Source organism: Camelus bactrianus, chromosome 4, assembly GCF_048773025.1.
Source record: "Camelus bactrianus isolate YW-2024 breed Bactrian camel chromosome 4, ASM4877302v1, whole genome shotgun sequence".
Taxonomy (NCBI): Eukaryota; Metazoa; Chordata; class Mammalia; order Artiodactyla; family Camelidae; genus Camelus; species Camelus bactrianus.
In genome coordinates, this window is record NC_133542.1 from 50,870,037 (window position 1) to 50,883,875 (window position 13,839).

At 42.2% G+C, this 13,839-nt stretch overlaps 1 protein-coding gene and 1 long non-coding RNA gene across 8 annotated transcripts in view; one reads left to right on the forward strand and one right to left on the reverse strand.

Annotated features, from left to right (window-relative positions):
• The window catches only part of LOC141577472 (uncharacterized), a 55,970-nt gene extending 55,166 nt beyond the window's left edge, over window positions 1-804 (reverse strand). Inside the window, exon 1 of the long non-coding RNA XR_012506470.1 lies at window positions 214-804. This is a non-coding gene — a long non-coding RNA (uncharacterized LOC141577472). The remainder of the gene's footprint in view (window positions 1-213) is intronic.
• Window positions 1-13,839, forward strand: part of PLPPR1 (phospholipid phosphatase related 1) — a 486,000-nt gene that overhangs the window by 440,663 nt on the left and 31,498 nt on the right. For 4 of the 7 annotated variants that reach the window (XM_074361916.1, XM_074361918.1, XM_074361917.1 and 1 more), the window contains one exon: window positions 3,700-3,888. In XM_074361916.1, the coding sequence (XP_074218017.1) occupies window positions 3,700-3,888 (189 nt within the window). Of the gene's footprint in view, window positions 1-3,231; window positions 3,549-3,699; window positions 3,889-13,839 lie in introns of all 7 variants that reach the window. The other 3 variants (XM_074361920.1, XM_074361921.1, XM_074361919.1) reach the window with 2 other exon arrangements.

Genomic DNA, 13,839 nt, shown 5'->3' on the forward strand with positions numbered 1-13,839 from the left:
TGCCTGCCCCTACCCCTGGACACACACACACTCGTATTCACTCGCAGGATCAGCACCATTGTCCGTCCCCTGCTCTCCCAGCTGGCGTCACATCAGATAAATTAATGGTCCGCAATCGCTTCAGACTTCACTGACCGAAGGAGAACGTGCTTGTCATCTCAGCCTCTTCCCTCCGCATTGTGACCTCCCCAGCTGTCACTCAGGGACACTCACTTTTCTCCAGTCAGCAGAGGGCCTGGGTAGAAACGCAGTGCTCTCAACGCTGAGAGGCTAGTTTCCAGATATTGCTGGCTTCTGCCTTCTGAATCTCTGTGGCATAATCAGGAGATAACGCACTTTCACGTGTGGGGTTGTCATTCTTGGGAAGCGACGGCTGAGGAGAATCCCTGGTATGTGAGCCCCTTACACCTTCTTCTCTCCCCACAGCCATAATTGCTCCTTTCACACTGGTGTCATCAACCGTTCTACCAGGACAGCCTCACCATCTGCTCATGTGACACCAACATTATGGCCTCCCTCCATGCATTCCCTAAATGGGGCTGGAGAAGGCAGCAGAGATGGCAAGTGTGCCAGCTGGCACCAGTGACAAACCTAGACAGTGATGAATCGTGGCCCAGGACAGGCAGCAGGAGGGAGGACGCCAATGGCTAATTGTGCACTGTCATCAGTGCTGCGAGGCGGACCTCTCTGCTCGTGGAAGCAGAGTCAACGTGCTGTCTCTGTTCCTACAATGAGTGCTTCAGCTTCTTTTTAATATGTGGTCACAAGAGAATGTTCCACAGAAAAGCAACCAAGAAATCAGGACCTGAACTGTTCTATTTTTGCTTCTGTGCACCTCTAACTGAATTACTGGGGACGCTCCAGGGAGTTTGAGGACAGCTTGAAAATGACAGGAAGGGGTTTCTGACTGCTCAGGGGAGGAGCCAAGGCAAGCTGACTGCTTTTGATGGGTCACTTCTGCACTGGGGGCTGCCCAGGATCCCGTCTACCTCTGCCATCCTGAGTCACCTGCCCTTGACTGACTGACTGATTCATTCATTCAGTTCTCTCTGAACGCTGCTTTCAGGATTAAATTGGCCAAGCAGCAATTCAAGCTTTTTCCTATAGATTTCAAATGTAGGCATACCGACCATGGCTTTTTAGTGTTGTTACTATTGATTTTGACATATATGATGTTAAGACAATTCTTAGGTTTTAAAAGTTTCTTTCCTCGGTTTTGTATTGAGTCCTCTTACATATATATGTATATATGTATGTGTGTACATACATGTTTTTGCTTTCATTTACTTTACTTTCACCTTGCCCTTTTTTTAAGTGGAAGTGGTAGCACAAAAATAAAATATAATATTCTTCCTCAATAGAGGGGGCTAGATGCCATCTTTTGTTTGTTTGTTTTATGCAAAAAGCCATCTATCCTGCCTGTTCTCCAAGCAGATTTCTCCCAAGGGCTGTTGATGCTGAGAGAGAAGAATGTGTTTCCCACCACATAGATGAGATACTCAGAGATCAGATCAGGCCTGTGCAAGAGACAGAGAGAGCCCTAGAGGCAAAGCCCACATACTGTTGGAATCCTAGTGTTCTCGCAGCTCCAAAATACTCAGATCAGCTGGCTAGATTCCTTCCCATTGGGTCAACTCAGCTAACCAGTGAAGCACAAAAGAAACAGAAACATCGTGTCCTTGACTTTATAAACTAGCTGCCAGCAGAATCACCCGTCATTACCCAAGTCTCTTCTCTTTTGCTGAAGAGAAAATAAACAAAATGCTCGAACCAGCAGAGACGGCTGGCATGAGCCTGTAATTTACATGCAGTGCCAATAAACAAGTTCAGGCGCACAGAAACACTCGAGTGTCCAGAGATCACTGGATGGTCAGCACTTGTGACAGGGAGGAGGGGGAGAAAATGCCAAAGAGAATGTCATCCTTGTAGAGCCAGAAACAAATTGTATGTGAGGGATAGTGACTGGGAAGTGTGATTTGGGTCCTACCTGGAGATAAAGAAAGGTGGTGATGGATGAGACCAGAAGGTAGAGACACATTACAGTTGGAGGTACTCGAGCCTTCTGAACCAAAGAGAGAAGACAATGAGTTAAAGAAAATGGAAGGTTTGGGGAGCATTCTTAATCCAAATGACCCTTAAAGGAAGTGATGCTTTCTACTAGAGTGAGGAGGAACTACAGCGATAATATCCCAGAAGTAGACGCTGTGCCTGGTTTCAGAGATTGGGCAGAGGATGAGGCTCTGCTTCAGTGCTGTGGCTAAAGAAGTGGATATGAACATGGATAAAAATGCCAGACAATACCTGCCTGCATTAGAGTTGAGCTACTGTGCCTGCCCCCGTAACTCTCCACACTTCTGTATAGCATGCCTAGTTGATGCCATAACGCAGGTGTTTTTTCTCCTGGGGATCAGAAAATGCAGGTTTCTAGTCCCGGATTTAACACTTGTGGCTACATGACCCTGAGTTAGTCATTCCAAAACTGGAAGAAGAACTTTAGACTTCCAAAATCCTCAAGAGATTAGGGTTTCCCCCTCCCTGCTCCATATGTACTTCCAAATAGAAACTATTTTAAGCCATAAAAGATGTACAAAGATGTCCAGCCAAGTTCTGATTTTTTTTCCCAAAATGGTTACTTTGATACTTTTAAGCAAATCAACATTTAAAAATAGTTTTCTCCATTTTAGCTTTCCTGCTTTATTGATTGTCATTCTAAGCACATGTTTACGTGTCCAATAATCTAGTGGTGGGCAGTTCTTGCTGGACCTGAGTTTTCTCACCTATGAAATAAAGATTTTAGATGGGAAGATCTTCAAAAGCTTTTCCAGTTTCATTGTAACTTCATAACCTCAAAGACCTCTTTTCAATCTACGTTTATCACCATCTTATCTTGCCGTTTTGGTGTTCCCAAATGTGAATGAGAAGAGTAATGTTGGCACTTCCGTATTTCCTCAGCTGCTACTCAGCGAGTATCTGGGACATTTCTGAATCAAATGAGAGGATAATTGTATCCCTTTTTCTTTCCAAACCTTATGATGGATATATGTCTATGATAAGATGTGATCATCAGCAAAGTACATTTTTTTTTTTTACTGGTAGAAAACATTTTGGAATAAAGGCAAACTGTTTTGGGAAAGGATAAAAGTTATGACTGACGTAGGATACCTGCACAATGCTCTCACATATGCCAGTAATTTAGGGTGTGGTTCTGACAATTGCCCTTAAACTTTCTAGGTTTTAACTTTCCTGCTTGTTTGTTCATTCATTTATCATCTACCTGCCTCTAATATTTTATAATAAGGTAAGTCTGTCTCTACTATTTTATAAAATCTCCCATGAACAGATATCACATCTACGTCTTGCCAATTCTTATGCCACTGCCCTTTGACCTTCCACCTGTGTCCTGAACGGCCTTGGTTCCCGTGCATCCTCGGAGAGGAGGGCAGCAGAAGCCGGGTCTCTCTACAAGCCTGGTTGTGGTCTGCCTCTCAGATGGGAGCTGTTCATGACTTGCTGGAAGGTTTACATAACAGATGTTACAAGGCGGACAAGTAAGCACACCCTCCCCGAGCCAGGCACGCACCCGCCTGCCAACACCGATAGGAGGAGAGCTGCCGGGGTGATGGAGGGAGTGGGCCCTGAGGGGCGGGCCCCGCTCTGAAGCCCTGCTAATGTCTCTGTGTGGCCATGCTGTATTTTCAGCTTGTCATCATGGCTGGGACAGTGCTGCTTGCCTACTACTTCGAATGCACTGACACTTTTCAGGTGCATATCCAAGGATTCTTCTGTCAAGACGGAGACTTAATGAAGCCTTACCCGGGGACTGAGGAAGAAAGCTTCATCACCCCTCTGGTGCTCTACTGTGTGCTGGCTGCCACTCCCACTGCTATTGTAAGTAGAGAAATAGATTTTCTTCTTTGTTGTCAGATCTGAAACATGTCCTGTCTGCCTTTTCTCCTCTTTCCTCTCTCCCTGGGCGCTCACCAGCAACCTTATCGGTGTGTCCTGTTTCAGCCAAAACACAGTGATGAGTAGAGCTCTGCATAAAATCTTATTAAAATAGGTGTCTTTTACAGATGGCTTTTGCTTTTTGGTATCTGAATTCAAATATATGTATGAATATATATATATATATATATATATATATATATATATATATATATATATATATATATATATATATATATATATATATATATTAAAATGTGTGTGAATATCATAAATCAATAGGCATGACTGGCTAACACGTTAAGAAACAGTTACTGCGCTCTTGAAAAAATATGCTGTGGATAGTATGTATTCCGAAGTGGTCTTGAGTGTAAAGGCTGGCGTGGATACAAAGACTCAGATCAGAGCCTGTATCTCCTGCCCTTCTGACTGAGCTTCCAGAGAGGCTGGAGATGAGAGAGATCTCTTGACCTGAAGTTTGCTGTGATTCACTGAGTGGCTTTGCTCCCATTACATCACATTCAATTAAGTTGCAACTTTACCCTCATTTCTTTCTTCTCTCATGAATCAAAAAAACAAACAAAAACAAAAACAAAACTTGGCCAGACAGTCCTCTCAGAAGACTGTTTCAAAAGCTTAAAGCTCACAGATCTGTATTGTCTGGTAAAATGATTTAACACTTAGATATTTTCATTTTGATTTCAAAAATGACTTTGTGAGGGTTTTGAAATAAACATTTCTGTGTCTGAACATACTACAAGGTCAGATTATTTGGGATATAATCTCAGTTACCATTTCCCCCCTTTCTCTTCCAAAGCTGCCTCCCTTCAACCCTCCCTCTCCCCTGCCTGCCCCCCTCCCACTCCCCTCTTTGGGGCAGTAATAAAAATACCAATTGGTCTGCTGAGAAATGTACTGATTGATCAGACATTCAGTTCGAGTATTTTTTTTCTATGCAAATGTTTTGCTTGCTTTAAGATGAGAAATGGAATAGAATTTTTAGGCGGAATAATATGGACATAATAAGTCAAGGTACTTTTAGTTCATTTTGATCACTAACTCTAGGCTTGACAAGACCCCCCCTTAAATGATAAGACTATGCGGTAGGAATTAAGGCTGGCAGTGATAAAACATGATCTGTTAGAATGGTTAAAAACAGAAGCTTTGCAATCCAACCTACCAGGGTTTACATCCTGCGTATGTGACTTTGGGCAAGTCACTACTGTTCCGCCCATAAAAATGAGGATGATGTGACTGCCTATTTCGTAGAGTTGTCATGAGACTTAAATAAGATGATTCATACAAATGACTCGGCCAGTGCCTGGCATGTACTGCTCAGTGGTTAGAAGTAGGGAAACAAAGAACCTGGCTGGAAATCCTCACCTGCTTCAGGAACACAGACCAACTTCCTCTCCCTAAAGAGGAGGTGATTCCACTGAGAACCCTGGTGACGCTTCCTCTTTAGAGTGATGGGGGAAGTGCCCTCTCCCAGAGGAAGGCTGATCTTCATATCCTTCTTACCTTTCCCTTTTCCTTTCTCACCAGCCCAGGGAATAAGAGAAGGCATAAAAGGCGCTTATCCATGAACCTCAAAAGGTGACGCACTTCACTCCCCAAATAAAATCTGGAGGCCACGTTGGGTTCTCTCTGGAATGGTTTAATGGTGGCTCTTCCTGGAGGCAGTGGGCTTAGTCTGGAATCAGATCGAGGTGCCTTCCTGTCTCATAAAGATATTTTCTTATGTACTCAGACATGAATCTCTGAGTGATCCTTTGACTTCCTCACATATTGTTCTCTCTTCTTCCCAGTCCCAGTCCTATACTTTTTGTAATTAGTGTTTTGTTTTGTTTTGTTAAAAAAAAAAAAATCTAAGGAAAGCAAGGGAAACAGATCAATAAAAATTATGAAAAATCACTCAATCAGAAAACAGTAGAGTTGATAAGTAAAATGTATAACCCCCTGGTTAGTCTAATATAAGAAAGGCAAAAGTTAAAAAAAAAAAGCTAAGGAAGAAAAGAATATATAAACAAAAATATATAAACCTTTAGAAGTCTATAGTTTTATTTAAATTGTATATTTAATTCTGTGCCAATATGTTTACCTCTCAACTAAATTGATAATACTCTATGAAAAGCCAACTTACTAACAATGCCTTGGAAAGATGTAGAAAAGCTGAATAAATAAATAATAGAATAAATTTTAAACATGTCTAAAATTTATCTCACAAAATAGTACTGGAGACACATAACTTCCTTCAAACTTTCAAAAGATAGAAAATCCATAACTATATAAACTGTTCCAGAGCCTAAAAATAATTCAATGCACGTTATGAAGCAAGGAAAATATGAATTTCAAACACTTAGAAAGGCTACAGACCCACGAATGCACCCTCAATGAGGAATGTTGACACAAGCAGATAGAAAAAGATTGATAGATTTGTCTAACTGAAAAGCATTTCTACCAAAAGAAAAAGTAAATAAAGACTGCAAAAAATGTGCAGCATGAGACTCCCATGCAAATATTCTTAATACTTAAAAAGATGAGCTTCCCAAAATAAAAACGAGGACAAAAAGATAATTAACAAAACAATAACTGACTATATGCATATAAACATTTCTCAACTCATCATTTATCAAAGTCATTTTTAACAGCATTTTCCCCATATAAAAATTGACAGATGTTTTAAAGAAGCATGACCCATGTTGTTAAAGGTATAGATACTTTCAGATGATTCAAGTCAAAATGTAAATTGACATTTTTCTTTCTGAAGAGCAGCTGATCAAAGATGTAGTATGAGTTTTATAAACTTCAGACCCAGTCATTAATTCCATTCCCTGAATTCATGTTAAGGAGATAACCAGAGTTTTACATAAATACAAATATTTCTGTTTAGGGATGTTCATCTCAGGGATAGTTTTAAGAGTGGAAAACTTGGCCCTAGCTAAATATACAACACTAGAGGGTTGTGTAAATCCATTATGGGGCAGTCATGTTTTTGAAACACTTCTAATAGCCATGAAATAAGCTTGTTATTTAACGAAAAGATTTTTAAGAAGGCTAAAAATTGTATATAACACTGCAGGTAAAAGCTTTTCCCCTTCTGTAGGAAAATCTGAACTTCCCTTAATTTTCTAGCTCTGTTTCTCTAGAAAAATATGATATGTATCAGCTATGTTACTAGGCAGAATTAACCTGATTGGTGAACTGCATCGGGGCTCAGAGAACTGTAACTACCTGAGAAGGTGCCACGTGCCGTGACTTTGGAACTTGGCATGTCCGACATGGGAACTTGGAAGCTGTGTCTATAGAGTTGCTGCATCATATATTGACTCCAGTGGGACCTGATGAGTCTTTTAAGCCAGGGTGGCTCCTGCACCCTCCGATCCGTCTGTGGTCTTCTTGCCCTGAGCTGTACTGCTCTGCTGGACCACTGAAGGACAGGTGCTGAGGAGAAGCACCAATGCTGCCCCATTGGCAAGCTGTGGCTCCTCCCAAGTGGACCAGTGCCAAATGAGGCATGTGGGTGTCTGTGGGTCTGAATATTTAATAGACCCTAAGAGATAACGTGTGTGTGCTATGAGTATAATCCCAAATTTATAATTATACATAAAAAGAATAGTAAGAAATAAACTAAAAATTTACAGCTATTATCTCTGAGTGCTAATGGTACAGTTAATTTTTTTCTTCTCTATTATACTTTTACAGATTTTTTTTTCTAAATTCCACATCAATGCAATACTTTAAAATTGAAAGATATAGTTCTAAAACATTGCCTGTTCCTCTGGCATAATTATGAAATGACCAATTTTTAATAAGGTTTAAAAGTAGCAATTCTAGTAAACAAAAACATACATAGCCAAAAAACAAAAATAGAAAAATCAGAACTTTATGAAGAATTTTCTCTTCTTTCTGGGCAAAGAAGATACATCTCTTATTCTGATTTTCAGCAGAAAATCTTCACTGGGCTACAAATTTTGATCATATATCCTCCACCAATTCCTTTTCCCCAAATGACACAAATTGACATGGAAGTCAAATGCTCTGATGGGAAGCCAAGGGGATATGGCCAGTGGACAATGAACTGAGTATTAAGAACCTACAGTTCTAAAGGAAGAACCATTATATTGTTAATAAATATGAATGTGCTGACTGTATTGTATATACACACAAAAAAAGAAAAACTACTTTAAAAAATTACTGAATTAAGTGTCGTACTTACGAAGTTAGAAAAATAAAAGTAGACTAAATTCAAACCACATGTAAAGAATGAAATAAATATGATAAATATTGTAAAATAGAAAATAAGGATTAAAACAGAATCGATGAAAAAAAGAAACTTACAGTTCTACCCTAGTTTTCAAGTATGGAACCCTGATTCACACACACATTCCTTTACCTCTGTGGGTGAAAAATGCAAAGAATGATGATGGCAGGCCTCCAAGATACATGCTGAGGAGTATTCCATAAATGATGGTGGCAAGAACATCTTTTAACTTACTTATACGCTGCAGTCCTTGCCTAATTTATCCTCACCATATTCCAGTGAAACAGAAAAGAGACCTCTCAAAGAACACAGAGAAAGTATGGTTCCATTCCCTTCATTTTTGAGTTGAGAATATTGAGACTTTAGATATTGAGTTAAGAATGTTGTAAGATTACAATTTGCTGAAGGGCACAGCTAGTTCTGTATGTGATTGGACAGGTACCCACCCATTTGGTTCCACTTTTATTTTCCTCCCAAATGAGGGGCATTGCTAGGAACCAGCACTGAGTACAGCTGATGGGTTAATGGCAGAGAGCCGAGTGGCCTTGGAACCCTGCTGGTGGTGTGCCATCCTCCCCCAAGCCCTGAAAATAAGTGAGCAGTGGCAGGACAGAAAGCAGAACTGTCCCAATGCTCAGGAACCCCTCCAGGGAGCAAGGAGCCGTGCTCGTGTCTTCTGCCCCTTCCTGTGGAGGTGTGGCTTATCCAAGAGCGGCCTGTGTTGGGCCACCTGGACATGGATTCCCCAGTGCCTAACTCAGCGCGCCCCCTGCTTCCGAGATGCACCTCTCATTCTCCTCACGCTGCAGGGTCATCCTGTCTCAGGTCTGATCTGTCAAGAGAGGCAGGGAGCCCAGTGATGGCTTTGCCCCTCGTAATTGGATTACCTCTAAGTCACGTTCCCTCCATGGGTTTAGTTTCTCATCTGTAAATAAAAGATGGGATCGGGCTAAGTGACGTCCAAGTGATCTTTCAAGTTCTAATATTCCTTGAGATCCAAAAAAAAGAACCTTCTGATTGGAAGGTTCCAGATGTCAGATTCCCAATGCCCTAGTCTCTCTCTGTTGACTTTCTCTCTAGAGTTCAGTCTTACAGCTCTGTGCCTGGTCAAGTGTTTCACAGAATTGGCCCAGTTTGTGTGTGTTTGGTTTTACTTCTCTTTAAACCCATCTCCTGTTTTCCCTGAAGCAGAAAGAAGGCAAGACTCCCCAGGGGTGACTTGTGGGATACTGACTGATGGGAGTTTTCCAAGAAGGGCAGCTCCACCTGGGCTCGTCCTCGGGGTTGGGTGTGTCCTCTAGCACCCTAACCAGCGCAGAGCCTAGCCCCCTCCACCGCTGCGCACCTCTGCACATGGGCACTAACTGCAGGGACACGCGAGAAAGGCACGAGAGAAAAGACTCCACGTGTGCTTGACCCGTCATTTCCTATTCCTCCTCTTGTGCTTCGCTGTCAGAAAAGATCAGGATCATGTGAGGTGAGGCCACACGGAAGGCTGTAGAGGGACAGGCCGCTGCTGTCCTAGATCTTTAGGAAAAGCTAGAGCTGGGGGGATTTATTGTGTCCGGAACCATTTATCCAAGAGTGACAACCCCAGGCGCCAGGAAATCTGCAGGATGCACTCTGACCAACGTGGAAACCCTAGTAGCAAAGAACCGACTCAGGCCCCCTGAATAAACTCACAGACTCAGAGTCGAAGGCAGAGAGCCTGTTTGGATGAGAGGATTTAACTCGGCAGAGAATCTGATTTACCCTTATGTTATCTGAGCCCCAGCGCCACAGGGCATGAGAAAATGACTGTTAAACCTTTTTCTTGGCCTCACAATAAAGTGATGGGAGTATTTAGTATTGCAGCTGCAGAACATTTGACACCCAGCCCAAGAGAACTGAAACAGTTTGCAGTCTGCGTGCAAGTGTGCACGCACGCGTGTGCAAGATTCATTTAGGGTTTCCTCGGGAAGGACGAGACAAGCGTAATTTGATAGAAGGGCACCATTTGGAGGAAACTATGAATCTTCATTTGGGGGTTTCTGGGCCATAAACTCCCACAATGAATATAAACGCTCTAAGTACTGCGTGGTTCACAAAGCGGGCCCTCGATAAATGCATGTCTCTTGGCTGCCAGACAACGGACGCAGCTGCCGGGGCCAAGGAGACAGTGCGGGACCCTGTACTGCCTCCTACTCTGCCTCTTCCAGGCTCCGAACAATCTCATCTGTTGAAACCCCTTTTAACACTTCATCATTCACATCTTTTTCCCTTTTGTACAGAATCACTTAACTTCCTTTTTTTTTCCTACCATTTTTTGGGTGTATTTTCTTTGTTGCTAATGTATTTAGTCATCATGATTTACATTTTTTTTTTCTGGGAAAGAAAATTAATTATTATGGATTTTTTTTAACTTTAAGGAAAATATCCATTTCCCTATTTACCATCCACGTGTGCTCCAAAGTCCTCTACAGATTGTTTTTAATTTTTTCCCCTGACATCGGCCCACGGAGAGACTTGCTTACCACCTTTGAGATGCCCCTTTTAACGACTGGTGATTAGATGATTGTGTTAGGAGCTATGATAATTTGTTTCTTGAAAAGACTGCTGTTCATCTAAAAATATGTGATCATTTACTTGGTGATTACAATACATTTTACTTTTTATCAAAAGCAGTATTTTAGCTAACTCATTTTAAATTCCCTTTTATCTTGTATCCACTGTCCAGAAAAAAAAAAAAAGGCTTCAGAGACTGTCTGCTTTGAAATGTAGCATACCTTGCGATGCATTTTATAACATGTCAACTTAAGACGGCCTTCTGAATGAGTAGATGCCGCCCCTGGATCAAGACCAGTAAGGAGGCTCCAATCCACAGAAACACTTATTATCTCAGTTGTTGACTGATTTCCAAAATGCCATCATCCCAATGGCCTTGATCCTTATTGAAGCCTTCAGCTTTGAGAGGCACAGGAAGTGTCTAGAGCTGAACTCCCTTATTTACACTTCAGTGTGATAAAGCAGAAGGCAAGAGCTCTTGAACCAAGCACAGCTCAGCAAGTCAGAGGACCAGAACCTCTCTGCAGATCTGGGTTGTCAACGGCACTCAGCAGAAAAGATTAGAGCAGAGCATGAAGACATTAGCAGCCAGGACTTGCAGCTTAGTCTGTACAATTTAAAATCTCCTGGGTCACTTTTAAACAAAATCTACGGCAAGAACCACGCCTGTCTGGGAAATGCTCATGACTAGAGAAGCCCCCAGGGAGCATCTAAAAGTCCCCGGGACTGAAAGCTCTGAAGCTACTTAGACATTAACAGTAGGAAGTGTGCAGAGAACCCGCTCCTCTTCCTCAGAGCATGACACACAAAAACCCAGAGCGGGGCTGCCAGCCTCTGCTGCCCTTTAGGAATGCAGGTGACAGAGTTATCAGGCAGCGTGTTGACTCTGGAGTAGGCTGTGTCCACGTTGCTCTAAGGGAAGATCACTCGGTGAGGGCAAAGCCCCATGGGGTTTTAAAAGTGGATGAAGGCTGAAGGAAGGAGCATGGCAGGAAACTACACTGGCCCTGGGGGAGCTTAACTAGAGGAAGTGAGATTGAAGCCCAACTATGTAATGTCAGTTCCGATCATCAAGGCAAAAATGTTGGAGCTGAAAAAGCAACTTACAGGTCTCTTAGTCCAACAGATGAGAAACTGAGGCCCAGAGAAGTCAAGTCAAGCAAGCTGTCCAAGGTCAAACAGCTGGTTAGAGGCAGAGCAGAGCTTGAGTCACATCATGTTCCTTTACTCCAGGACTAGGGACAATGTTTTTTTTTTTTTTCTAATCAATTTCAACACACATTCTTGCCTAGACCAGAAAGTAAAGGCGACAAACATTCCTTGCACGCCTGCAGATACTTGGACATACATATTTTTAATACGCTGAATAGTTTTCTGAGTTACCCTTCTGTTCAAAATCATGAAAAAGAAAAGCTGAGGCTCAGAAAGGTTCAATTGCTTGCCCAGGGTCACACATCGAGAAGGGAAAGAGCTGGGACTTCCACTGTGTGGCCCACCTTCAAGAAACAGCAGGAACTTTGATATTGCCAAGTACCAGAGCTACAGCTCACCTACGTGTGAGCCCAAAACATGTTCCAGGAATTCTAGGTGCACTTTTTTAATGGCAGTCACCATAATAGGCAGTGGATCCCCCTTACAATATGAAATTATAATACTTCTTCCAGTGACTTTTTTCTGCAGACTGTTTATATTTTGAAATCTAAAGGCTGTCCCCGAAATATCTCACATTCATACCACTTATTTATGACCTACCAGATCTCCTGTAAACAATGGGAAGAAATGAAGTCTGAGAGATAACACACCAAAATGATGTACTATATCCTGGGGTTATTTGTTTATTTGCCATTTGGGTTTCCGTATTTGAACTTTATCAAGATAGAAGAACTATACTCACTACTTAAAGTATATTCACTGTTATCTAAATGTCTTATATCACTTGGGATTGTAGCCGGCCTAGCTGGGGGATGAGAAATGCACCAGTGGAATTCACATGCAGTTCGCTCGCTTTACCAGACCTAGAGTCTGGCCTTGATCATTTCCCACCAGAGGGTATTCTCATTTGCTGTGAGTGATAGGATGTTTGTTAGCCAACAACCTGAAAGGCCATAATAGGCAGGGCAGCCAGGGCTGAACACATGGCGAGTCCCACATGCCCCAGCTGCTCTCTGAACAGAGTCGCAGATAGAGGTAGAGTGTGTGTGGCAAAGATACAGATGGAGGAATCCAGCCATTGCCAAAACCAGAGTCACAAATCTGCCGCAGTGGGTGAAATGGCATCCAATGTGGGCTAGTGGCCTGGCAGAAAAGCAGAGAGACCCCTTCCTTTATCAAGCAGAATCTTCCCTCTTTCTCCCTCTCCAAGCAGAGTCAGCCCTCTCTGAGACTCTAGGACGCAGGGGATGGAGAAAGAGCGCCCTCTTCATGGCCAGGAAATGCAGTGAGATGAACATCCATGAAGCCCATTCACTGAGCTCTGAGAGCTGGGTGGTTTCATCAGCAACCTTTATATGCATCACAGTCTGAACGGAAAACCAGGAATATTGCCCTACCTTTTAATTAGAAAATGACCTTCTTCCTCCCTTTCTTCCTTCTTTATGCAGCGTTCATTATTACTCAATATAGTCAGCGTATTATGTCCATAACTAGATAGACAGGTTAGTATATATCCTTGCTCTGATTTTTTCTTTTATGTTTCATGCCTCAATTGTGACTTGAATATTGTTGCCCAGTAGTAACAATTCTTACACTGCTTATCACCTTTGACATGAGAATCAGGACATTTTACTTAGTCTATTTGAGTCCCATGCCCTTTGGCAGGACAACTTCTGTTTGGTATGCCTTGGAGTGATTTTTGTTTACATTTTTGTGTGTGTACATGTACGTGCACATGTGTATTTTTAACAAGAGTAAATTGTATGTAGATTTTCTTTCACATTATCTTGCTTTTTTCCCCTCTAGTGTGAGCAGTAGAAACCTTCAGTAAATGGAGAACTTCTGAAGTTTGCTTATCTCTGTCTTACAGAGTAAGGATGTTCCGGGCTTCTGAAATGGCTAGGGGCAAGCAATGCTTATTTCTTAGCCTCACC